The sequence below is a fragment of the Pipra filicauda genome, unplaced genomic scaffold (genome assembly GCF_003945595.2).
Source record: "Pipra filicauda isolate LSUMZ 115617 unplaced genomic scaffold, ASM394559v2 scaffold810_size77393_pilon, whole genome shotgun sequence".
NCBI classification, from domain to species: domain Eukaryota; kingdom Metazoa; phylum Chordata; class Aves; order Passeriformes; family Pipridae; genus Pipra; species Pipra filicauda.
The window spans coordinates 51,907-77,117 of record NW_024104988.1 but is presented as its reverse complement, the minus strand read 5'-3'; the positions used below and the strand labels follow the sequence as shown (position 1 = coordinate 77,117).

The following is a 25,211-nucleotide window of genomic DNA, read 5'->3' as shown; positions in this document are numbered from 1 at the left end:
GCAAAAAGGTAAACATTCCAGGACTGCTTAAAGTATTTCTAACTTTCAGAAACGCCAAAGTTGAGATGTACAAAGTTCAGAAATGTTTACTTCCTTGTATTCATTAATTCTGATACTTGTGGTAGTTAGTAGTTTATACTTGGTATTTTCCTGTCTGCTGCACTGCTTCATCAGCTCTATTTCATCAGATATAACTAATGTTTAGACAATAACTTCACCCTCCTAAGTACCAAGCCTACGAAGAGGTAAAACATCAACAAAAATAAGGACTAATAATAAATTAATTCATGACAGAGTTTGATTTGTTTTTGATGTGTTCAAAGAAGTTCCTAACTTTTACAGAAGACAATAGGACTAAAGGTTGCCCAGCATCTTGCTAAATGATCTGCCACATATTTCATTACAAAAATTCCCCAAATATAAAAGAAGCATGAGCCTGTATAAGCTACATTAAAACCAGCCTCTGTATCTTAAACAGAAGCATGGAGTTGTATACAGTATTTCTATAAGAAAATTATTGATTCTATACTACTGTGTTTACTAATAGTAAGGCAGTTCTTAGCCTACAAACTTATTTGCAGCTGTTTTAAAGAGAGAAAAAAATAAGTGAAGGCAAGCTCTTCTCTCCTTTCTGTTTGTTGCTGGCTGTACTGCAGGAGAATGCAAATGTACACAGATAAGAGAGTCTTGCAACAAGATCTTGTGGGAGGGATTTCCCCCCAGATCTTTTTGCCTCTGCCCACGTACTAAAACAGCGCAAATACTTTGTGCAGATCAGATTCTAGTGTGTGTTCCCCATCTAACACTTATCCAGAATTTTTCTTTGATGAAATATAGTGTTCCTTCATGTTCACCTGTGTAAATACCTGAAACCCTGTAGCTGAGAAGCAGCCCTACAGCTCTGCAACGTATATGTGGAAAATCAAAATGACTATAGTATATTTTTCCAAATGGTAATCACTTAGCTTTCTGTTTCAAGGTCTGTTAAAGCAGCTCATTTTGTGAAACCCAGCCCTACTGCACTTGAAAAGCACAGCAAGCACAGAAGCGTAACAACTCACCCGTACTTTTAATTGATCTTGTATTTCTACAAGGTGCCACCCTTTTCCACACCTCCTACCTCCTCCTTAAGTGACTCAGCCTCTGAAGGAGAAATCTCTTGAGTTTTCAGACAGCTGGATGGGGAACGACAATTCAGCTCTCTGTCTGCTTTGACTGTGCCTCACTTCCAGCTGTCTCCAGGTTGACTAGCCACACTGAGCCACGCTAGGACACTAACTTCTACCATACCTAGGTAAGGATGTTTACTCTTCTGGCTTTATATAACATGTATGGAAAGTCCTACATTTTCAGATGTTCTGTGACTTCCTAGTGTCCAATTCAGGATCCCACTTCAGAGAATCTGATTTTCAAGAAGTGTGGAGAACTTGTCTATGAAAATCCAGGTCTAGAAGTTTTACAGTTTAGGTGTTCAGTTTTCCCAGATCTTTCTGACTTCTCCTGGCTCTACGATCTCAATTACTTCATTATTTACATTATATTGCTAATTGCATTTTACTCTAGTGCTAATTCTCTGATGACAAACTCACTATTCAGACCACTTTTCATGAATAGCTATTTAAATGTCAGTTTTGCTCTTTGGTTAATTTTATTGTAAGTTTATTCTTTCTTTGTAATTTTTATCTAAAATTAAAGAGTATTTACTCTTTTCTCCTTTACTTGAATTTGCTTGAAGTTTACTATTTTGGCAAAAAACAATTAGCAACAGTTTGCTTTCATTTTCACCTTTGCAAAAGGAATAGCGTTCTACTTCGATACAATGACTTATCTATACAATTAGCTGAAGCCAGGTATAGACAGGATGTGTTCTTCACCAAAAATCTAGGAAAATGAATGACATAGTTGAATAAATAAAATTATTACCTCCTCTTCTACACTCTATTAAAAAAAAAACCCCAAACCACTACATCTAAAACTGATCATGCATTTCTAATTTGAAAATACATACAGATTTGTGTTCTGACTTTGCAGCTGATTTTAATGACAGTTCCAAAGCTTCTTTCAAAACAGAATCTCCTCCGCCCACATCTTGAAAAACCAGTTTTGAGAGCTCTTTCAGCTACAAAGATGAATGATTTCTGTCATACATTCATGTGTTCTCTAGTCCTACCTTGCCTATTCCAACCTTGCTTGTTTTCTCTTTTACACATATACATGTTTTTATTTTCTGTGAGAGTTGCTATTAATTCTGTGGCCAAAACTGTAAAGTAAAATAATCATTTAAACCCAATGTATTAATTCCAGAAGTTCACAAATATATTATATGGCTATTGTTCTGATATGTAACTCTTGGGAAAAAAAATCAATCTAGGAACATACTTTTATTATTCTTTAATGTCTGTAAAATAAATTTAGTTATTTTTAAATGTAATTTCAGCAAAAAGACAAAAAGACTAACTAATTGCCAAACAAATAGAATCACCAGTGGCAATTCTGTAGGGAAGAAAGTAGAGAATCAGTTATACATATAGACCTGCACCTCACAGAGTGGACATTTAATGTTATTTGTTGAGATCATATTCTCATCTGAAATAACATGTTTGGGTGTATGAAGGATGGCACAGCATTGACTGGCTCTGGCTGTGATGGTGATTTGCAAAACAACCTTTGTTTGGAATCAAGGAACAGAAATTCTTACTTGAGTTTAAGTATAGGTAGCCAGATTTGATAGCCCAGTCACCCCTCTTTGATATCTGAGAGGGGCAATGATGGATGTAGAGAACAGCAAAATTTGTATTGACTTCCAAAGCAGAAAGATTTTACCTCACACACCTACGGATCCCTATCTAGAAGAACAACTATAACGATGTGTCTCCCCAGTGCCTTAGTTTTAAGGCTTGGAGATCTTCATCCTGTATAAAGTCAGAATTACTTTAATCAGTTGCTTGCTCACACTTACTGTATTCAAGAGAAAGGATGGAGAAAATAAAAAGGTTTGCTGACATGAAAAGTGTTAAGTGAAAGCAAGGAAATACTGTTGTGTGTTTCATAATTGTAATTAAGACCAAATGTGCTTTTTTTTTAAATGTCGTATTCTCCACAGTCATCTCATATAAATGAAAGATAAGCCACGTACTATAGAATTAACATTAAGGGTTCAATGGAAAACAAAGCAAATGGAAAAGTAGAGCTGAAGTAAGTCTTCATTTCTAATGGAATAGGTCTAAAATTTTGAGCTCCACTCAAATAAGCTGAATGTTCAGCTTATTTCAGAACAGAATATTTCTTCAAGAAGATGAAATTTTGGTGGCAAGTTTCATATTTGGGATAAACAAAGAAAAAAGTATATACGTCTATTTTCTTTTCCATATGGCAAATATTAGATACTTTTGAAAAGCTGGAACTTGAAGGACATGTAGCAAACAGTAGTCAGCAAGCTGTGGTCATGTAAAGCCACATATATAAGGAACCTGTTAGTTCCAGCTGGTGTTTCATGTGGACATGCCAAACTCAGCTGCTTCTTTACAGTCCAGGTTGCTTTAGCAATGCAGCACGAGAAGCTGGATGTCAGGAAAATTCTGAAACATTTTTGTTTTAAACTGGTTTTTCAGTTACAACTTTTTGTATTACCCAGTTAATTAATAATACTGGGAAGTTTGACATTTTAGGCATTTGCATTTGGCAAAGCTTTATATGAAAAACCTCAGCATAAAAACAAATGTTTTGACTTTTAACAGAAGAAGGTGTCCCTCTCACATCCCTCCTTCAACATTTACTATGCTGAATTACTTATTATACAGTATATATGCAGTGCTTCTTGTGTCTAAGCTGTGAAAATAAATATTGTTTATTAAAAAAAATGCATATAAACAGAATATTTACAAATAAGGTCTTAACCACTGTCTTAGCTAGAAGCCAAAGAACATAGACTGGTTTGTTCCAACTAGTTTGGTCTGATGTGGAAAACATGAATCTTACAGGAGATGCTTGTATCATTCTTATGTATATTTTAAATACAGCTATGCATATATGTGAAGCCTCATCAAATAGGAAGCTACAGCCAAGAGCAGAAGGGGGGCAAAAGAGGTCTATGAAGGAAGAATGGGTATGTTCAGACTATCTGAAAACTAGAAGATCTAGCTTTCAGAATTTAAGGCAGGCCTGAGGTATTCTGCTGATCAGTCACTGCAGGAGGTGGAAAGGCGATGTAGAAGTGTGAATATAGATATTTGTGATAAAAATAGGATTAGAGACCTGTGCTGCTTTTGGAATAACTTCCTTCCTGGTTGAAGGGGCATTTGACTTTCCCTGAAGTTATGTCTGAAGTTTTTTCTGAATTTCTTTGGAATTATATTTGGGTTTCTCCAAAAATTGGTGAGGGTCTGAATCCAGGACTGGCATGTCTTAAAACCATTTGGGAACTGCTCACTGGACTGGCTGGGGCAGTTTTAATTTCCTTTAAAGTTTCCTGACGCTGTTTTTAAATTCAAATTACACTAGAGCTGCATTCCTGTTTGTTTTTGTTTTGCATTCCAGCTGAGTTGTTTTGCTTCAGTGGTTGAGATCCTATTAAGAATGCCTGAACTAAATTTACTACTATAGTATACTATAGAAACCTATAACTCCTCTTTCTCACAAAGTTAAAACCTTTTTTTTAAATCTGCCTATGGGCTGAAGATAAAATGTTCACTGACCTGTGTGAACAATGTGACAGTTTCACATCTTTATTAGCTGGAATTTTTAAACTAATGTGATCTTAATGTTTTGTCCATTCTCCTTTCCAAACACACAGATACACACACAGAGTTCAAAAAATGCTTTGATGAGCTGTATCCTGCCTCTTTATGCACGAATCTTTTAATTTCTAAGATCCTAAAATTTAAGTCTTACTCTGATGATTCTTGATTGTCTGTGCTACAGACTGAAGTAGCTTTTAATTTGCATTTTAAATTTTAATGGATCAATCTTTGATATACAACTTGAAAGTTCAGAAGCATGAAGCAAGCCTTGAGGACAATATGGCAGTATTCTGTAGGACTAAAATGCCTACGTTTAAAATTTCAGAATACCTGGAACATTTTCAGTCCTGGCTGTAAAAGGGAGTGTGGCTGGTTTTTGTATTCATTTATGCATACTACTTTTGGGTTGGGAGACTAGGTAGCAGTTTATTCTGGATGCTGTACACACGTGCAACAGAAATATTGTTTTGCTCTTAAACCATTAAAAAATGAATATAGGACATGAAACAAAACATAGTTTTAATTAAATTAAGGGGGATGAAAGAAACACACTTGCTGGACTTTCTTTTGTCTTGCATGGATACAACTAGGAGTTGCAAACCCTCTTTATAGTCACTTTTCATGATCTCAGTGTCATTAATACATTTGTAGTAATCTGTAGATTTTAAAGACAAGCCTCAAAATGTATGGATTTTTTACTTTGGCCGTAATTTTTATTTCAGAACAAATGCCTGAGGTTTTTTTGTTTATTTCTAACAAAGGTATATGATACTTCCTTGTCAGTTCTGTGAGAAATTTCAGTTTCTATTACAAATATATAGGAAGGAGGGCTACAGTCTAACATGAAGTCTACATAGCAGTTTCCTGTTATTTTCAGTATTAAATATTTAAATTGCAAAATGTGTATTTTAAACAAGATCTTTTAAGTCTTAAAATTATCTCATTTCACTTAATTTTCACAAAAGAAGTCTCCTTTTTCAAAGTTTTACAGTTCATTTCCCTTAGCAAATGGCTTTAAATGTACTTATTAGAAAATAAATCCAAATTCCTTCTATACAAACTACTACTTCTTCTTGAGGAGAAGAAGTACTAGTTCTCATTGCTTACAAAATATTCTGAAATATCAAATATTATCCCAGGACTGACTGACTGCATCAGATGTACAACTGTTGCTAAGCTGAGAACATAAATACATCAGAGACCTCTCTACCATCTTGGGACAGTTCAGGAAAATTTATAGTGAGAATGGTCACTATCTAAAAGTCATTCTTTAATAACCTACCTGAACAGTTTCTAGGAAATTCAGTGCATATATGTTTTAAACCTTCTTATATAAGTATTTTTAAAAGATATTTTATAACCAATTGCAAAACAAATACGGCTCACCATAGCCCCGAGCAAATTTTTATTGTGTGGGAATCAGATCCAGCAGTCACATGTTTTCTACATATACTGTGCCAATGCCTGTTTGATACCAACACCTAAGCTTAAAAAAACAGGAATGTGGGTTGGATCTTTCCAATCAACATGCCAGAATTTTAAACTCCAATAAATATCTGGAATTTCACAACTATGTAAGATACATGTGAACTTTTATACTCGAATATTATTTGCTTTTGCTAGAATCCAAAATCTTCTTCCCTTCCCATCTGTAAAGAAAGAGCCACAGGCTCCAGTCTCAATTCACTCTATCTTTGGTGTGGGAGCAATACACTTTACATCTGCAGTAAGAAAAACAGAATTGGGAATGTTTCTGATTTTTAAGGGCTGCTGCTGTCACAAAAACTGTTTTCTAGTGCTTCTGTAAATCTTAGCAGTCTGACAGTGGAATTGGTTGGCCGCTTTCCATCTTAACATTGTTTTCTTGGAAAACACTGCTTTTTGAAAAGGAATCCACTTGCTAAAGAGGGTCAGTTTTGGCCACACCCTTAAGTCAGTGTCAGCATTGGGGTTTTTTAACTTAAGGGAGAATTTTTTGTCATTGAAATGTCATTATGTTCTGCTTGATGCTTTCTCTAGGAAAGCTGGTATTCACAATCCAGTTTCAAAGGAAAACATGAAATCTTTTGAGTGACTCAACTCCCAAATAATTGGTTAGGGGGTTTTTTTGTTGTTGGTTTTTTTGTTTGTTTGTTTGTTTGTTTGTTTTTTTAAATTGGCAGTCTTGGAGGCTCATTTTTTTAACCTGATTTGAGATAAGGGAAGAAGTCAGTGAATGGAAAACTGTTGCAGAGCAGAAGAACTGTCTCTGTCCTGGCCCCTTGCATTAGCTGCTGATCACTGTAGCTGTGAGACCCATCAGCAGGGCTGGGTAAGCCCACCTGTGCTCCAGGTGCCACTCTGAGCCACTGACTAATACTGTTTTCCCATTAAGCTTATCACCTCACCTCATTCTTCATTACTCAGTGTGGCCCTCCCTCACCACACCGTGTGTTCTCAGGGAAGATGCTCCCAGAAAGGGAAAGGAAGGACAGGCACTGTGAAAGGCAGAGGCACAAGGCAGGAGTATACATAGTCATTAGTAGGCAGGGAAAAGCCACCACTGTGCCACAGATTTGGTCTGAGCAGGGCTGCAGCCAGCACTAAGCCATTCCACCCTGTCAGACTAAACTTATGCAAGGAGGTGGTCGAAGTGCACAACAAACTTGAGCTGTTTTTGGGGCTGATTCCTAATATCTTCTTTTTTTTGTCGTGTTTCCTTTTAGATTCCTAGAGAAGGACAACATACCACGGAACAAATGTCAGCTTTCAGTATACAAAAACAGTCTCCAAATCAAAGCGGTAATACTGAGTCTTCTCCATTTTCTACTCCCAGGGCACTTGGAGGCTGAGGTGTGGCCTTCCTCCTTTCTAAGTATCACCATGCCCATCCCTCAGCTCCCTCACTGGGCACACCGCCACGTTTCGGCAGTGACAGGGTGGTTATTAGTCACAGTGCGACCCGCTTCAGATGCCAGACTATTGGTGTTGTGCACAAACTGCCGCTGGCAGGGATTCAGGCCAGAACATCCCACTGAGCAGTGTGGTGTGGTGGAGTGGGGGAGTCAGGTGGTGTGGTGCAAGGTGGTGATTCCCCATGCCAAGGGCTGTGGTTGTTGTGGAAAGCCCACAGGAGCACAGCAGCTGGAAGGGCAGTGGGCAGATTCATTGATCTCAGCACCGTCTCCTTGACTCGCTCAGGGAAAACGAGGAGAAATTGAGGAAAATTAGAACAGGGCAAGGGGAGAGAAAAGCTTTTTAATCATTGTCTGATGGGATTGTTTGTTCCTCTGGAGGGACAAAACTTGAGGAGGGCTGGAGTTTGCTTTCTATGCAGAGAAATGATCAGAGGCAAACTGTAAACATGATGATATTTTCCATTTTCCTGAAACCTAAAAAATACTTCTGAAGACCGAAAGGTTTTGAAATGCATGTGGATCTGGTTTGGGTGGGATGTGCCAGGCCTAAGTACACCAAAATTAGTGCAGCCATGGCAAGGAGCTGCTTGGCTCTATTGTGTTGAGGACATAAACCTTTTACTGTCAAATTAAGACAGGGACAAGCTGCATCTGTCTGCACTCACGTGACCTGAGCAGTTGTATCAGATCTACGTTTAATTTTTTAGTTGAAGCTTGGGAGAAAATTCATTAGACCAGAAATCAGTACTCTTCAGCAAAGCCAGGGCCTCAGGCAGCAGCAAAATGCTTGCAATATTTCTTGACAAGAAAAAAGTGTATATCCCTTGGCTACTGCCTTTATAGGAGGTTTCTCAAATTTTTTGCACCAAACAGTTTAAAAAGCCATGATTTCTGTGAAATACAAATGATTTTTTGGGTAGGTGATAACAGCTTTCTTAAATTGCTATTGGAAAAAGGTCAATATGTCACATACATGGTTAATTTTAATAGTTGGATATATACTTAGTACTTCTTGATTATATAGAAATGTTTATGTCATGTTCATGTCATTAAGGTTTTTCTTCAAGATTCTGAGGAGGTTATGGCTGACAGCAGAAGAGCACAGATTAAAATGCATTGGAAACAGATCAAAGCATCTTTGGCTAAAACTATTAGAATGAAAAGAATGCTGGAATCATTTCCACCCCTTTAGCTACCATCAGCTATCCTTACTGTAGAGAACTTTTCTCTCTGGAATGCATAAACTTGAGCTCACATTTTTCCTACTTTTGAAAAATTAACTTTTTTTTTTTTCCCTCCAATACAAATGATTGTACCAAATTAAAAATACCTAAATATTCATGAGAATGGAAACGTATACATTTTTAGAGCAAACACACTTCATGTGATCTTGTTGGCTAATTAAAACTATCTTCATTCTTGCCAGTGACTATGAGATGATGTTATTGTTTAAACTGGTGAAGGTCCTTCCTCTTTTTGGTTTGCAAGAAGTGTTTATTTTAGCAGATATTCTAATGAACCACTGGAGGTATTCAGACAAGCCTAGAATGCCTTCATTTTTTGAAGTCTTTAAAGTCAGATTTTAACAAATCTTTTTAAGAGAAGAACTAGTTCAATTGGCAGTGAACAGGCTAACGCAGAAATCATGAAGTAAGGATAGAATACTTTTTGTTAATCTACCGTGACTGTTGGCACATTCTTAAAAACATCATCTTTGATGTCCCTGGTCATTTGTCAAAGGGCTGCATCTATGCTGCTCGAAAAAAGAAAGCCAAACCTTGTCATCAAGGCCAAGAAACAGAAGCACATATCGGTGCTATCACAGCTGTGTTTCTTAAACCTTTACCACTTCTCCAGTAACTCAGTCATGGGGAGAGCAAGTCCAACACAGAACCAGAGAACATTTGCAATTAAGCAAACATGATTGATGAGTCCAAGCCTTTCATTCCTTCTCTGGCCTTCTTTCATTTGGCAGTATGAACATATGTACAGTGAATATAAATAGATAAGAGCAGACACAGTTTAAGTTACAGTCAGATATACATTTTTAGACTGAATTTTATCTTTGTACTGCAGTGTTTTTCTTTCATGAGAAAAATGTATTTAAAAAGTCAATCTTGACAATTGTCACTTAAAATAAATGTTTTGGTGCTTTTTTTGTTATTTCATCTTCCACTCATTGTAGCCATTTGTCATTTTTTAATGTTATCACTACAGCTGAAGTTCTTGTATTAAAAGTAAGAATTACATTTTCTTATAAATCACAGCAGAATGCCAAAACACATCTTTGACAAATGACATATTACTGACTGCATGTATTTTCTGTGGAGCTTGGTCTTTCTATACACAATCTTTACAGTCAAACGTCCTTGCTGAACATCAGACAGTGATGTTTCCTGAAATCTGATGGTCTTGCACTCCTTTTGCATGATTGCTCAGAAAGTGAGGAATTAATTTATAAAATCATGAAGGTGTCTAAAGGAAAACCTGAGAAACTCTGCATTTTTCATCATTAATTTTACTGATTATTTGGATGTATTAATAAAGGTTTTGCATATTTAATTTTTTTACTTCTTTTGACTGGAAAAACTTGGGGTAAATATTGCAATTCAAAAATGGAATTTCTATTTGGTCTGATCTTCTAGCTTTTTATTTTAAAAGGGAACGTTAAAATATCACAACAATATTTTCTCTCACCTCAAACAGGCTGATGATATGAAACTTAGGTAGGGAATAAAAGAACTGAGAATACTGGACAGTAGTCATTGCATATTTTTTCTTGCAAAAAAGGGCCAAAATCCTCATAAAAGGAAACCAAAGGAGATAAACATCGGCTTTCTAATGCAGAGGAATCCAAAATTTCCCAAATCAAATCAGTATCATATTGTTAGTTCTTCAATATACTAAATATTAGCATTGTTGGGCAAAGATATTTTAGGTTGTTTTCATAAGTAAATAAGGCTTCTGTGTTCATAAAGCACGTGAGTGTGCATGTCTGTCTGTCTCTCCCAATAACCTTTGAAACTGTGCACCAATTTTAGTTAAATTTGACGTAAAGATATAGATCTTAAAAGTATCGCTTTTATTAAAGTTCAGTAAAACTAAGGAGCTCATTAGAAAAGAAAGTCTGTTCATTCAGCCATTAAGGAAAAAGCTTCAGAGGGAGTCTGACATTTTGAGAAATGTGAAAATCCACATATGTTGGGCTGGGCGTAGCTGGAGGACCATGTGGTCAACTCAAGATTAGCTTTCATTCAAAATTTGCATCCTGTCACACATCTGCAAATATAAAACCCATAGACACACCCCAGGAAACAGGATTCATTAGTTTTGGGATTACTGTGGTATGCAAATTTCATAATTCCTTTATCAGATCTGTGAAATTTGTTTACATTAAAAATATACAAAACTCTTTCATATTAAGGATGAAACTGATTTAGTTTGGTAAACTGGCTTCTGCAGTCTTTTCAAGGTTGAAGCCACAAACTTATCAGGGAAACAATCTTCACTAAACAGGTGTGATAACTGAAAATTCAATTTGTGTTAAACTTTTACATATTTTAACCTTTGTAATAGTACTCGAGGTTTCCAAAGTTATTCCACATGTTCATTTTCAAGATGTGTTTCTCTGCATTTGCAGACAAGAAGAGCCCCTCCGTTGCAATTAAAAGCAGACAACAGGCTTCTCATGATATTAATAAACGACGGACACTTTTGCAAGATAACAGTTGGATAAAGAAGAGGCCTGAAGAGGAAAGGTAAGAAAAATATGAAATGCATTTGTTCTGCATTTCAGTATGCCATGTACATTTTCTTGGAATATCTATTTTTGCATGGTTGGTATCAACCAGAATTAGATTAATTAAATAGTTCTTATTTCTTTGTCTTGATGAGGTATTGATTGCCTTTTGAAAGTATTAGTTTGCTGAATATTCATTATGTTTTTCATTGGGACTTTCAACCTCTGAGTATTTAATGAGGTACCAGGTTTCTGCTCTATGAGAAAAATCCCACATTTCACATATTTAGGTTGTAAGACTATGATTTGACTTTTTACAACCATGAAGATTATAAACCTTGGTAAGTTTTTTTAAGGAGCTTTAGTCAGAATCAGATTAAGTTTATCCTAATATAAACTAGGACTTGCATTACAGCAGAAAAAACACCTTGAGACCATGCCCTCATTATACAGTCCATGAACAGTTTGTAGGAAGAGATAATCCTTACTCCAAAATGTCTGAAGTCTACTGCAGAGATCTACAGCTGAGGCAATCACAGTGGTAGTGGACAGCTGTGAAATCTTTTGGCAAGAAAAAGTTCTCTATTTTTAATACTTCATTTTTAACTAACCATTGTTTTTCTTTCTCTCGAAGTGCTGATGAAAACTACGGAAGGGCTGTGCTTAATCAATATAAATCCCAAGATAGCCTACACAGGTATGGTAGAGTATCTTAACACCTTTCTAATAATATTACCAAAGAAATCTGTCATTATATCCTGTTTATAGCAAGAGCTTGCTTTGTTCAGTTTTAGTCTATACATATTTCCACTGTAAATCCGACTCCAGTGTCAATAATTCTTAAGCTGATCACTGCAATGAATGCAGGGTTGGATCTATTGACACCTGGATGGTCAGAAATCCTGTATGATACTTTAATTTGAGACATAGATATTGGTTTTTTTGTGATGAGTTGTTTAATAAAAACAATGACAAATGTGATATTTCTAACTTTCTTTTACAGTAGTAGCACAAATGAAAAGGAAGGTCAGACAGCTGTACTTGGACGATACAGATCTGATACCACCTTGGACAGGTATGGCTTTTTTCTGGATGTGTTATATTTTGTGATTCGCATACCTGTGAGAGGTCTTAAAAATGAAAGCATGAATGAAACCAGTGGGTCTTTAAAAGTTTTGTTATTTATTAATCATCTAATTAAAAAACTTTGTATGATTCTTGCATGAATTTTCAATGAGGCAAATGGAAATGTAATTTGAGAGAAGGTTCTTTTGACATCTTGTTCTTCTTTTTTCTGTAACAATTTCTGTGTATTCTTGTCCTTATAACTGTATGTATCTTTCTACAGATGATAACCATTCCTTCCCAATTTTCTGTTTTTCAAACTATAAATCAAAGTCCTGTCTCCAATAGTTAAGCACAACATGGCTAAACCTCTTGTTCTTTGCAAATCCTCTCTGCCACTTCATACCATGATCAGTACAAATATAAGAATCATATGCTTTTCATGTAATTTGAATGTTCTGTTCAGCCCTGACCTCTGTTAAGACATGACCATGTTAGTGTTTGCAGATTCTTTCTGCGTTGCATCTTCAAAATCCAGTCCCTCCCATTAACATCTGCAATCCAAAACATGCTGATGCTATGAGTACCTGCACATAAACACAGACTGTGGAAAACGTGCACTTGTTTGGTTGTTTCTTAGCACCATGTTATTTTATTTCATGACTCTTACTACTGCTGTAAGATACAATGCAAAATTGTTAGATAAAATTTACCTTCTCCACATAAGGCTGGAAAAGAATAGGCTAGAAACCTGAGTGGTATCATACCCCTGTCTATTCTTCTACAGCCCAGTGAATCCCGCTGTATTTGTTCATTCATCACAAGGAAGCCATTCTACAATTTCAATTTACATATTGCTCTTCTCTGTATCTTTTATATTTCCATATTAGTCTTTTTGATCTGGGGATCCAGATCCTGATGCACATATTTAAGATCTATGCACACCTTGTACGTACACAGAGGAGTATAACAACGACTTCTGGTTCATTTGCTTTTCCTTTCCTTGTACTAAATAACGTTGAATTGGCTCTTCACTGCTGAGAATTGAGTTTTGATTTTCATAACATTACCTATATAATTGCAAGATTTCTTTCCTTAGTAATAATAGCGCATTCAGAGATCAATTGCTTTTCTTGGCAGGCATTACTTTGCATCTAAGAAAAGTGAGCATCATCTGCCATTCTAGAAATCTGACATATTAGCAGATGATTTCTGAAAACTTTGCCAATTGGGATTTGTTTTGACTACTATGAATCAATGACATTGTCAAGCAACATCATCTCACTCTTCTTCTTTTCCGGATAATTCATGAACATTGGGAAAACACAGGTCTTATACAGCTCTGCTTCCACTCTGAAAACTTGCTGTTTATTTCAAATCTTTCCTACTTTTTAAGCAGTTATTTATGCATGGAAAGACCTTCTCTATTACCAATAGGAGATCAGTTTATTTAAGGGCACTTAAAGCAAATTTCTGTGAAGCTTTTTGGAAATTTGAGTAGAATATATCAGCTATGTCACACTTATTCATATGCTCATTGACTTCCAAACAATTTTTAAGGTTTAATTTTCATGCATCAAACTCTGATTACTGATTTAGGAGTCATAGGACAGTTCTGGTTTCTACAGTGTCACTGAAGACCATTGTCCTTTTGTACTCTATATCTTTTTGGTTTATGCTGATATATAAAAATGTCTGAATTATTTGAGATTGTAAGGTGTCTTTGTGCTTTCATATACACAAATATCTAACATAAAGGGTTCTTAAAATGTAAGTGATGAGAGAGAAAACAAAGAAAGGATTATAGGTGTGAATATACAGTTCTGATAATTAGTGCAGAATATGTCCATAAATGGAGTGAATAATGATGCTTCTATCTTGAAATTATCACAATGAGGAAGCTGCTGTCAAGTTGTTTATTTCTCCTCAGTCATCAATGGTCTTCTTAAAACTGTGAAATACAGCCATTCCAGGATTAATTTGTGCACACCTATTGCCAGAAGGCAGTTCTGTAAGGGGTGACCACATGTTCTGCAACTCCTCAAATTTGCAACCTAAGGCATAACAGGGTGTGGTGACGTGTTTTCACTTAGTACCTTTTTTATGGTTGAATTTGGTACTTCTGCTTCCTCTGTGAAGGATGTTCTCCACTTGGTACAATTCCCTTACTTTCTTATAAATTATTTCTGGCAAGCATAGCCATAGTACAGATGTCTTCCAAGCTTAGTAGTAACCAGCTATATTGTTTATTGCCTCTGTGAAAAAGCAGCATTCTTTTTTTTTTTCTTCAAAAGTAAAAGACAGAGCTGAAAACAGAACATGTTTCTGGAATGTAGAAAAAAGTTCAAAGGACTGCTCCTAGTAGGCGCTTCTAGAGAAAAATTATATTGATATTGGAGATCTGTTGGATTGGAGAGCAGTTTACAGAATTATGTCATGTTGTCTTTATGGAAAATTATTTTTGCCTAGCTAAAATTCTGTAAAATGGCAGTCTTCTGTTCTGCAAGAGTTCTTTATGAGTTACCTGTTTTCAAGCTAGATACTAGAACATCTTTTCACAATTCTGCTTTGCAACTCTTCTAGCCATGACAGCAATATTACAAAAGAAAAGGCTTTAAAGAACCTGGATGAATATCTCTTAAATAGCTAGTTTTCAAAATGAGAAAATAATAATTGAAATTTGAATTAAGAAAATCTTTGATGACTATAGGAATAATTTTGAGTTCTTCATTACATGTGTAAATGTGCAAGTAAAAACATATCTAAAAGCCATATTAAGTGCAGCCTTTTCTTCCTGGATACTGCCATATCCATGTTCAAAAAGGGAGTTTTTTTATACAAATTTTGCCTAACCCAGTGTTTACAAAATTTAAACATAATTTTCCATATTAAGGACCTGGGAGAGATGTTACAGGTGACTATATGCAATTGCACCATTGACTGCAAGCACAAGAAAACATTGAACACTATTAAGTTGTTTTCAGAAATCCAAAGATTGATGACAGTAGATGCACATGTACTGGCATGTAGATTTACACTGCTTCTAACTCAGACAACAATTGCTTTGTGCAGATGACAACAGACAGACTTTCTGGATGGATAGAAAAAATTTATTTATCCTTTTATTTCTCTCATTATTAGCAACTAACTAAATATTTAATGAAAGAGGGGAGAAAACTTTAAAGTTAGATAGTGACGAAAATTACATTGCTATTTTTTCAAGTACTAAATCCTAAGTACATTTATAGGAATTAGATCTGAATAGATAGGACTGAAGCAAATGAGACACTTTCATTGTACACTTTATTAATAATGTAATCCTTTGAAATGGTAGAATTTATTAGGAAAGGACTGGAGAGCAAATCAGAAACCACTTTAGTATGTGGTTTGAACCTGCTTTGAATATCTTGAACACTGCATGGATCATTTCACTTACGTGAAGAAACTACAATAGAACCACAAAAAAAAAAATTAAAGAAAAAGGTGAGAAAGTATGGAATAGCTTTCATATGCAGAATATCTGAAGAGACAAAGAGTCCTCATCTTGGAAAAGAGTAATATAGGGAAAGTGAGCGAGGAAGGAGTATTTTCTGTTGCACTGTAAGAATGAGGAGACACTCTATAAATGTTTGTGTCATGATTTAAGAAAAGAATGAAGAAGATAAGAAAGAGAACATTTGTTTTTCTCTTAATGCATGTATTAATCGTGGGAGTCACCACCACAGGATACTGTGGAGGCCAGAAACAGAAGTTGGCTCAGAAAAACTTAACATGACTAAATGGACCATTGATCCAGAGATGTCTGTTGGAGATGGCATTCTGGGTGCGAACAGAGAATATTCTTCAACTGCCTATCAGAAGCTGAAAAGTTGTACAAGGAGAAGTTAACACTATACTTACTTTTCTTTAATTTGCCAGATAGAATCTTTAATACATTAAAATGAGGAAATACAAAATTACGTAAAGCAAGGTGTTAAAATTTTGAAAATACACAATGATATGTGAAAGAAATGCTGGTTCGTTGGCAATAAGGAGGAACGCTCAGGTTTGCATCCGCAGCAACGCCAGCATGTTTAGTGAGACCTCTAGTGATCTTCCGAGTAACTGTAGCTGCCGTCACAGTCAGAATCTGCCCTGACACGAGATTGTCATTTGCACGATTAAATTTAGGTTTTGCAAAAGGCACAGAGCACATGCTGGTGCAGATCGTTTCCCAGAACCCCTTGGAAGGTTTTGAATTAAATACAACAGTATTCCGTCCTGCTTGGCTGAAGGCAGGATACAGAAGGTTTATACATAATGTTAGATTATAGTTCTAGGATTAGTTATTTTGCGTCTCAAGCTTCAGTTTATAGATGGGAATAGTAACTAAAATTAAGAAATTTCTATATGTAAATAAGTTGTAGCTGAAGATGTGTTTCAGTTGATTTAACCAAATACTTAAGATAACTCAACTCAGCATTTGTCATCTATTTCAATGTACATCACTTTATATTTGAGCTTTTTGGAGTCATCCTGTTCTTACTAAAGGATATTCCACTATGGGAAAAAAGTTGGAATAAAATAAGAACTTAATCTGCTTCAACTAGGATAGCTGCATGGTGCTTTCTGTGAAAATTCTGAAAGGTTTTAGGCAACAATTGTAGAATCCATAATAGGCTTGAAAAATTATGTGGTTTTTTCTTCATGTAAGTTTCATGGCTTAATGATATCAATTTAAACACAAATAATATAACTTCTTTGATAGAAGTTATTCCTGTAGGTCATTACAATGCTTTGCCAGGGATTTTAGACAAGAATATTTTCTTACCACATTGATGTCTAAAATCTGTAAAGAAAACAAGACTGTTGCATCTCTCAAGGGATGGTGAGGGAGAGGGAAAGGTGCCAGTTCTGTGTATACTGCTTGACTGAATACTGCTTTCTTTCTAGTATTCTGGTCTAATTCAAAGGAGTTGTAATAAATTGTTAGCAACAGTGAGGCCTAATACAGTATATCTATTATTGTTTGAACATCACCTTTGAAAAGTCTTTTTCAGTGAGCTACTTAGACTCTTCAGATAATGCACTAAATTTATATAATTTCAGCTTCTGTTCTATACCTATTTTGATACTGGGGAATTTTTAATCTATACACAGGGCAAATTGATACTACATCTTTTAATTTTATTGAAAGTGAGTTTAAAAAATATGAGAGTGTCTATTATCAATAATTTCTGTGTTTCTGACAGAATTCCGACCAGAAGTGATACTGATAAAGTAAATAAGTGCCCAACTCTGAATGATAAGCAAAACAACAGGTATGAGTTTTGGAAACATTATCATCTAAATATTATGTATTATAATTTATCATTTATCATGCATTATCATAACTTTAGAATACATGTACATACCAAGAATATATAGAGAAATTACTTGTATGGAATATGGCCTAATGGGTGGCTTCATTTCATCACCTGACAGCTGGAATGTAGACTCTATATTCAGACTACCACAAACTTTTTATAGCCAATGAGGAGAAAAAGGGTCTTATGGAGGACAATTCCTCTGGTGTTTCTCAGATTTTTTTTTTAGAGTAAGAGGAATTTTCCTTAAAAAAGCCTATTTCTCCACACAGATTAAAAGAGAGACCAGCTCATATTACACATTTGCTCAGCACAGTGATTGTTTAAAAATTACAATATTTTAAACACAAGAAGAAGAAAGAATCAGAGTGTTTCTAAAAGTGTAGGTATGTTCTAGAGCTCTAGATCTGTCTGCACAAAGTCTACCAAATACAATACATAGTTCTGAGGGAGGACTACATGAAAAAATTCTAATCAATTTTTTCAGTGGAAAATACCATTGTGCATTGCCAGTGGAAAACTTGGGTACCAAAACATAAAAAATAATTTTTTGACAGGCTGATTTTTCCAGTAGAAAACTTTTCTTTTGTCAGAATGTCAGTCTTTTTTAAACAAGAGTTTTAATTAAGAATAAGTTAGCACAACATTTTTGACATGTTATTAAAAAAGTTGTTATGATTCAGAGGTGGCCACTTTGTATTTGTAATATGACTACACAACACCAAAAAAATATTTTCTAAAGAACTTACAGCTATTAACTAACTGAAATTTTTATTAAAGAAAGTCAGAAGATCTCAGTCACCATATTTATAAATGCAAAGGGACATATACATCGCTTCCTGCCTTCATCAATGTCAGCAGAGTCCTATCAGTAATAAGTTACACAGAATATATTTGCTGAAGAGCACAGCAATTCAAAAAGTCATCTTGTGAAGAGCTGAGATATTGCTCTGAAGAGCAAATGAATACCTCTGGCATTTAAAGTTCAACAGAGGTCATTCTTTCAAATTATGGTTTTGCACCAGTATGTGGTAAATCATGGTGATGATGACACAGGAAGCATCATATACACTGGATTTTATGTTATTTTGTCTGGAGATGGTTTTTTAACAGACCAACCATGAATTCTGAAGTGGGTCTTAAGTGACATTTCAATTGTATAAATATTTTTTCCTTCCAGAGAGCAATAAAATGATTTGTAAAGCTCTAAAGCTCTATACTTCAATTACTATAATTGAGTTGCAGAGAATAAGATAATAACTTTTTGATAAATTTTATGAGAAAAATCACTGTCTTGGATATTATATAGTTTAGGAGTATGAGGAATACCATCTCCTTTACAGGCATATCATAACATTGAGCAGCTTACTTGAACAAGAAACATAAAATTTAAAGTTTGAAAAATAAAGATTTTAAATATTGTACTGATTGGAGACTAAAGCATAGGTACAGAAGCCAAGATTTTAAGAAGTCAGAAATTACTTTGGTTATCAAGTAAAAATGCACCTGTTCTCCAAACATCAGAATCCCTTAGTGTCCCAAATTCTGTATTCCTTGAGGTATTTCCAAAATTTCAGTTGGCATGTAGAAATATAGTTATACGATTTACCATACACAGATTCTGATATTTTTTATCGTTTAAAATGATACTCCTGTTGAAGATTAATGAACTAAGTATATTTCCTTAACAGGCAATCTTGGACTCCTAATGCAGCACTCACAAACACTGCTGCCACTTCTTCAATCAAGAAAAAGAGGTATTCATAGCCACCATTGCTTGGTTGCTAGAGGATATATAGCACTGTATTAAGCCTCAGTAATGTATCACAATTACATAAAAAAACATTACCAGCTTCCTCCTCCAGCCCACTCAAGTTCCTCAGCAAGCTTCAAGAATTAAACTTTTGCACACTCTGGCTTTTTCCTTGGGAGTTAAAATGTTGCTTTTGTGGACACGGCACAACTGGTGCTAACTCTTTGCTGCAGCCTCTAACTCAGCTATTTCAGTGTCATACGCATTTTTAGTGTCTAAATTTAAAGCATTGTAGCTCATTCTAATTGTGAAATCTCTGATGCCAAACTTGACTCTGTGCTGTTGCAGTAAATATGAACCACAGAGTTCCCTAAATGATATACAGCCACCTTTAAAAATCTGGATTTCAGATAGTATTTTCAGGGGAAGAATAAAAACAGGGTGTAGAACAAAGTAAATTTTTAATTTAAAATACACTGCTGGTGATAGCCATATTTTTCTGCATCCTTCCCAGCTGCAAATTCTGTTAATTTGTGATTTTTTTCATATTTCATGCATAAAAATGTGATCATTAGAATTATGAATGTAGAAATTAAAATGTGATCGTTTCTATATTAATAGTCCTGCTTATTTGGTGGAAGTTTAAGGTGTTTTCAGTCCAGTTGTTCTCTTCAGGCTCTTTGAAGATACAGAAGGCCATCAATGAATTGAACTGTTCCTGTTGCAATTGTTTTTTCCTCACAAACAATTCCTGGATTGATATTTAGAGGGGGAAAAAAGGAAAAAAAGGAACAGCTTGTTCTGTTTATGTAACCTGTAATAGTCTGAATTTGTTCCTTGGGTTGATACTTTACACCCTTTCCTTTGTGCTCTTTATCTGATTGTCCTTTCCAGGAATGATCCATTTATTTGTACCATTCAGATTGCAGAAAAGATTGACTAGAGTCACAGAATACATTTTTTAGAACAATAATTAAAATTAGTGTATTATTTCCTATTCCATTCTGTTGTATGTAAAAAAATGGTCTAAAAAGTATATACATGCAGTGTTTCAAAATGCTGATAATTTAAGGAAAATTCCAGGTATTTTTTACACTACTTCTGACATTCTAACATTCACAGTGTGCTGTTCAGCATTAAACGAATACTCAAAAATTTATTTGTTAACATTGACAGGCAATCTTGGATGCCACCTCCTGTTTCGAGTACTACGACCAAAACACAAGCAGTGGAAACCAGACAGTAAGTATGAATGATTACTAGTTATTTCCTAATTCTTGGCTAGAGCCAATTTTGAGAGTGAGACAACAGGGCAATTCTTTGATGGACTGAGTCTGATGTCTAAGATGCCCTGCAAAGAGAAGGCATCCCATGCCTAAGTACTTGTTTTTGCTCTTGGCAGCCTTATGCCCAGTGTTGACCTAAGTCTGAGTATACGAAGTGCCAGCAACTTGAGGTTACGTAAAAGCCTCCAAAATTATTCTATCATGCTTGCATATTTTCTTCACGGTTTCCTTTTGAACTATTTCAGTTATTTTGCCTCAAGGTAAATCTGCTAAAGAGAGACTGGCCATAAGGGCAGGAATCTATTGGTGCCATTTGGGTTGACAGCCAGGGGCTAATCCTTGTCCCTTAACAGCATCAACAAAACCTCAAGATCTGCTTAGTCACCTGTCAGTTAAGTGTCTAAGAAAGAGTTTAGAAGAAAAGATCACAAAAAAGTTACTTGCAGATGAATGTTTAATATTTATTTCTGAAGTTGTGGTTGCTTTCTGGTAGACTAGAAAGAGAACAGAGAACATTTCTTGGACCTATATCTAAAACCAGAATATGGATGGTTTAAAATATTAATGAATGAACTTCCATGGTATTCTCTGCTTAGGTCCCCTATTGGCTCCAATATGGCCTTCTGTTTCCCTAGTTTTAATCCGGGAAACTTCCAACATGAGTCATGCATAGCAATGATGAGAATTAAATGAAACAGAAATGAATGGATACATTGTTGTGTTAGGTATAATCCTTGGTAGATTATTGCCCAGGGAGTTTATGGAATCTCTGTTACTGGAAGACTTCAAGGTGAACCCTTAAAACTAAATTTGTCAATTATTTTTAATCTTATGTGTTTACTACTTTCTATCTCTTCGGCCAAATATACACTCTCTACCCAGCACAAAGATAGCTCATAGATGCTAAAGTTTATTTTTTTTTTAAGTCAGTCTTTACTAGATGTTTTTAATATGCCCACTGTGATGAATTTATCTGGCTTCACTTCAATACCTTGCTAAGGTCATGGTAATTTTGAAAGCTTACAGTAAGATGCATCCTCTGTATGCTGTCCACCCATCTTCCAATAGGAAGCTGGGATTCCTGTATTCTTCTCAACACTAATTAACCAGTTACTCCTCCAGTCTCACAGTTCAGAGAAGACTGAAATACAGGCATATTCTGTCTGAAGCTTTCATGTCCCTTCCTGGATCCTCTAACAATGATGTAATCAAGGACAGTTGGCTAAAAAGTCATGGACATTTAATGATTAATTGGTTTAACTTCCAAGAGTGCTTTTAAGATATGAAAGCTATTTCAATTGTGAATATTACTAATAATAGCCACCGAAGGAAAGCCTTTTACTTGCCTGTGAGTTACAGGAAATAAAGCGCCATGCATAGATGCTAATATGCAGTTTTTAAAGGTCACCATCAGTCCTAAAGATTGAGTAAAGGGTTGTGTCTTATCTTCAAATCTGAGAACGGCTGACTGTTCTGCTATCCTCAGGAAGGGAGTTCAGTAATCATGGGTATGTGGGTTTTTTGGTCAGGGTTATTTATATACCAACACGATATACATGATAAATGTGATATGTAAACTTCTAGAGTTCTTTGCCTCAGTTCCCAGCTGATTAAGCATCCTTTACAGAACACTTAAAAGAAATTGCAGTTGGAGCTAAGACTATAAGCAGCTCACTGGAATTGAGTGTTTTGGTTGTGATTTTTATGCTGAAAACAAAACACTTTGAGTCAGAGTGATTGACCAGAGAATGTCAATTGAGGAATGATTATCTTAGTAACATATCAAGAATGTGATTAAAACTTGGTATTATGCTACTTGACTTAAACATGTATTCTGCATTAAGAAAAAAGAAAAATATCATCTTGGAAGGAAGGAAAAGTAAAATTAATTGCTGTTGATTCACCTAAATCTTGCGAAGTGCTTCAATACTAGCATTTTGCATTCCAAAATACTAGCTACTTGGTTTCTGAAATGGTTACTCTGTTCTTTCTCTAGTGCCACTTCAGGAAATTCAGAGGCTCAAACAAGGTATGTCTTGCTTACTTTGCTTCTTAGTAGATTTAGAAATGTAACACACTTCTATGCATAAACCTTGAGTATTATTTTAGATTTACTTAAAATATCGTCATCATGGCTAGGCTTCGTGAACGAAGATTTGGGAAGGGCTCTACCCACATTTGTTGCAAGCACGTTGGTGGCTGAAAAGGCCAATACAAGACAGGCATGTCCGGTTGCAAAAGGCACAGCAGAAAGACTCCTTAGATGGTATATTCTGCAAGACACGATTCTTTCTGCGTTGTCTTTTCTCCTCAAGGGTGATCCTGCGTGCGTTCTCAAAGGAAACAGCAGCGTTATAGATGGTGTGTCTCCAGGCCTCCTGATTGGAGGCCAGAGTGGACCAGTTATGTTGATCAATACGGCCAAGGCTGAGATGTTGTTTCAGGGAGTCCTTGTATTTTTCTTCGGGGCTCCTCTCTTGCGGCAGCCGGAGGCAAGTTCACCATAAAGCAGGATATTAGGGAGGCGGTGGTCCTTCATCCTGGAGACGTGCCCTGCCCAGCGCAGCTGTGTTCTCAGTAACATGGCCTCAATACTTGTGACTGCTGCTTGTTCTAGAACAGATGTATTAATTATTAATACAGATGTATTAATTAAAATATAAACTGTATAATTTACCAGGAAGGGTTCCTCTATAGTCCGTGTCACAGAAGGGATGAAGAAGACTTCCTTGCAGAAAAGCAATTATTTTCATTTGCTTAAAACATTTAATTGGATATTTATTCAAATTGAAAAAACAACTGTAACTCCATAAAAATTAAAAACTGCTTCACAAATTTAGTTCCACGGCTACATATGTTGCAAGACACTATGAATAAAGTGAAGAAAGTGGTAAATTTGCATAAGCAAAAGCTTGTAATAGATGGCATTAACATAAGATGAATTGATGTAAAGTACTCCAACCTTATTTGAGTGTCTAATTTATTTAAATGATTCATTAATTAAATGTATATTTTATATAGTCTAAATTAAGAAAAGATTACTTAACCAACCTGCAATTTCACGGCTTATAATTAAGATGGCTACACAGCTTGTCATGGTTTAGTTGCCATACTAATAGAAAAATTTTCTGAAGGAGCAGATAGCCCTCATTAACTGCATCAGCCACCTTTCTTATAATTTCTTATAATTTAAGTATTCCTGTAGTGACCAATCTGATTGTTCACATAAATAAATAAAAATAGGAAAGTGTAATTGTTTACTTATTTAGCTTTTAAAAAATCAGTACTTTGTTAGTTAAGCAAAAGTTTTGTCTTTACTAAATAAGTAAAATTTATTTATTAGGTAGGAGAAAAGGATCTAGAAGTTCCTTTATTACTAAAATAATTTTGAAACAGTAAAGAAATGGTAGTCTACTCTTACATCCATACTAGCAAAACAGTAACTCTTGGGATACTAATTATTCAAAAGGCTCAGTGGATGCGGTAATCTAGTGAACTAAAGCATTACATAGCTCTTTATATATTTATTTTTATATATGTATAATTCTTTATACACATATTTTATATATGTACTATGTATTAAAGAAAAAAAGAGAAAAATGTCTCAAAGAAAATGCAAACTCACTCGCAACAATAAACCATTTCATAGAATCATAGAATGGTTTGAGTTGGAAGAGGATCTTGAAGAACATCTCGTTCCAACCCTCCTGCCATGGGCAGGGACACCTTCCACTAGACCAAGTTGCTCAGAGCCCCATCTAACCTGGCCCTGAACACCTCCAGGGATGGGTTATCCACAATTTCACTGGGCAACCTGTTCAAGTGCTTCACCACCCCCTCAGTACAGAATTTTTTCCTAAGATATAACCTGAACCCACTCTTTTTCCATTTGAACCCACTTCCCCTTGTCTTGTTACTACAGGCTCTTGGAAATAGTCTTGCACCTTCAGCATGTTTCCACCATTTCTATTGCAGGGCTGCTCTTTCATCAGAACAGGTGACCCTTCAGAAATCAAAGACCGATGTGGACGTTCAAGCTATAGCAAGGTAACATAAAAACGATATTTTGATTAGCATTGATAAATGTGATAGTAAGTACTCAAATTGTTTTATTACTCTATTTGATATCTCATTTGGACATGTGTGTGATTAATGCAGCATTTATCTAGTCCTAACCATTGACCTGGAAGTACAAACTTTGAGTTCCATTTCATTGACTTGCTAAGTTATTCCAGGTGTTCCATTTTTTAATCTTTTAGTCTGTCTAGCCTTCATTTTGAAAAGCAGAATATAGATAGTTGCTGCAAATGTTTGGAAACAGAAAAAATTAGAGTAGTATGATTATACAGTGTATTTTCTTTGCTCTTCAATACCTTTGGGAGAGATA

At 35.5% G+C, this 25,211-nt stretch overlaps 1 protein-coding gene across 5 annotated transcripts in view; it reads left to right on the top strand.

Moving 5' to 3' along the window:
• The first annotated feature begins 1,168 nt into the window (after positions 1–1,168).
• Positions 1,169–25,211, top strand: part of SCEL (sciellin) — a 47,857-nt gene continuing 23,814 nt past the window's right edge. For 2 of the 5 annotated variants that reach the window (XM_027721143.2, XM_027721139.2), the window contains exons 1-10: positions 1,169–1,294; positions 7,445–7,520; positions 11,277–11,394; positions 12,010–12,072; positions 12,379–12,450; positions 17,672–17,740; positions 19,477–19,542; positions 20,715–20,780; positions 22,821–22,853; positions 24,800–24,871. In XM_027721143.2, coding sequence (XP_027576944.1) covers positions 7,478–7,520; positions 11,277–11,394; positions 12,010–12,072; positions 12,379–12,450; positions 17,672–17,740; positions 19,477–19,542; positions 20,715–20,780; positions 22,821–22,853; positions 24,800–24,871 — 602 coding nt within the window. In that variant the 5' untranslated portion in view covers positions 1,169–1,294; positions 7,445–7,477. The remainder of the gene's footprint in view (positions 1,295–7,444; positions 7,521–11,276; positions 11,395–12,009; positions 12,073–12,378; positions 12,451–17,671; positions 17,741–19,476; positions 19,543–20,714; positions 20,781–22,820; positions 22,854–24,799; positions 24,872–25,211) is intronic. The other 3 variants (XM_027721140.2, XM_027721141.2, XM_039390355.1) reach the window with 3 other exon arrangements.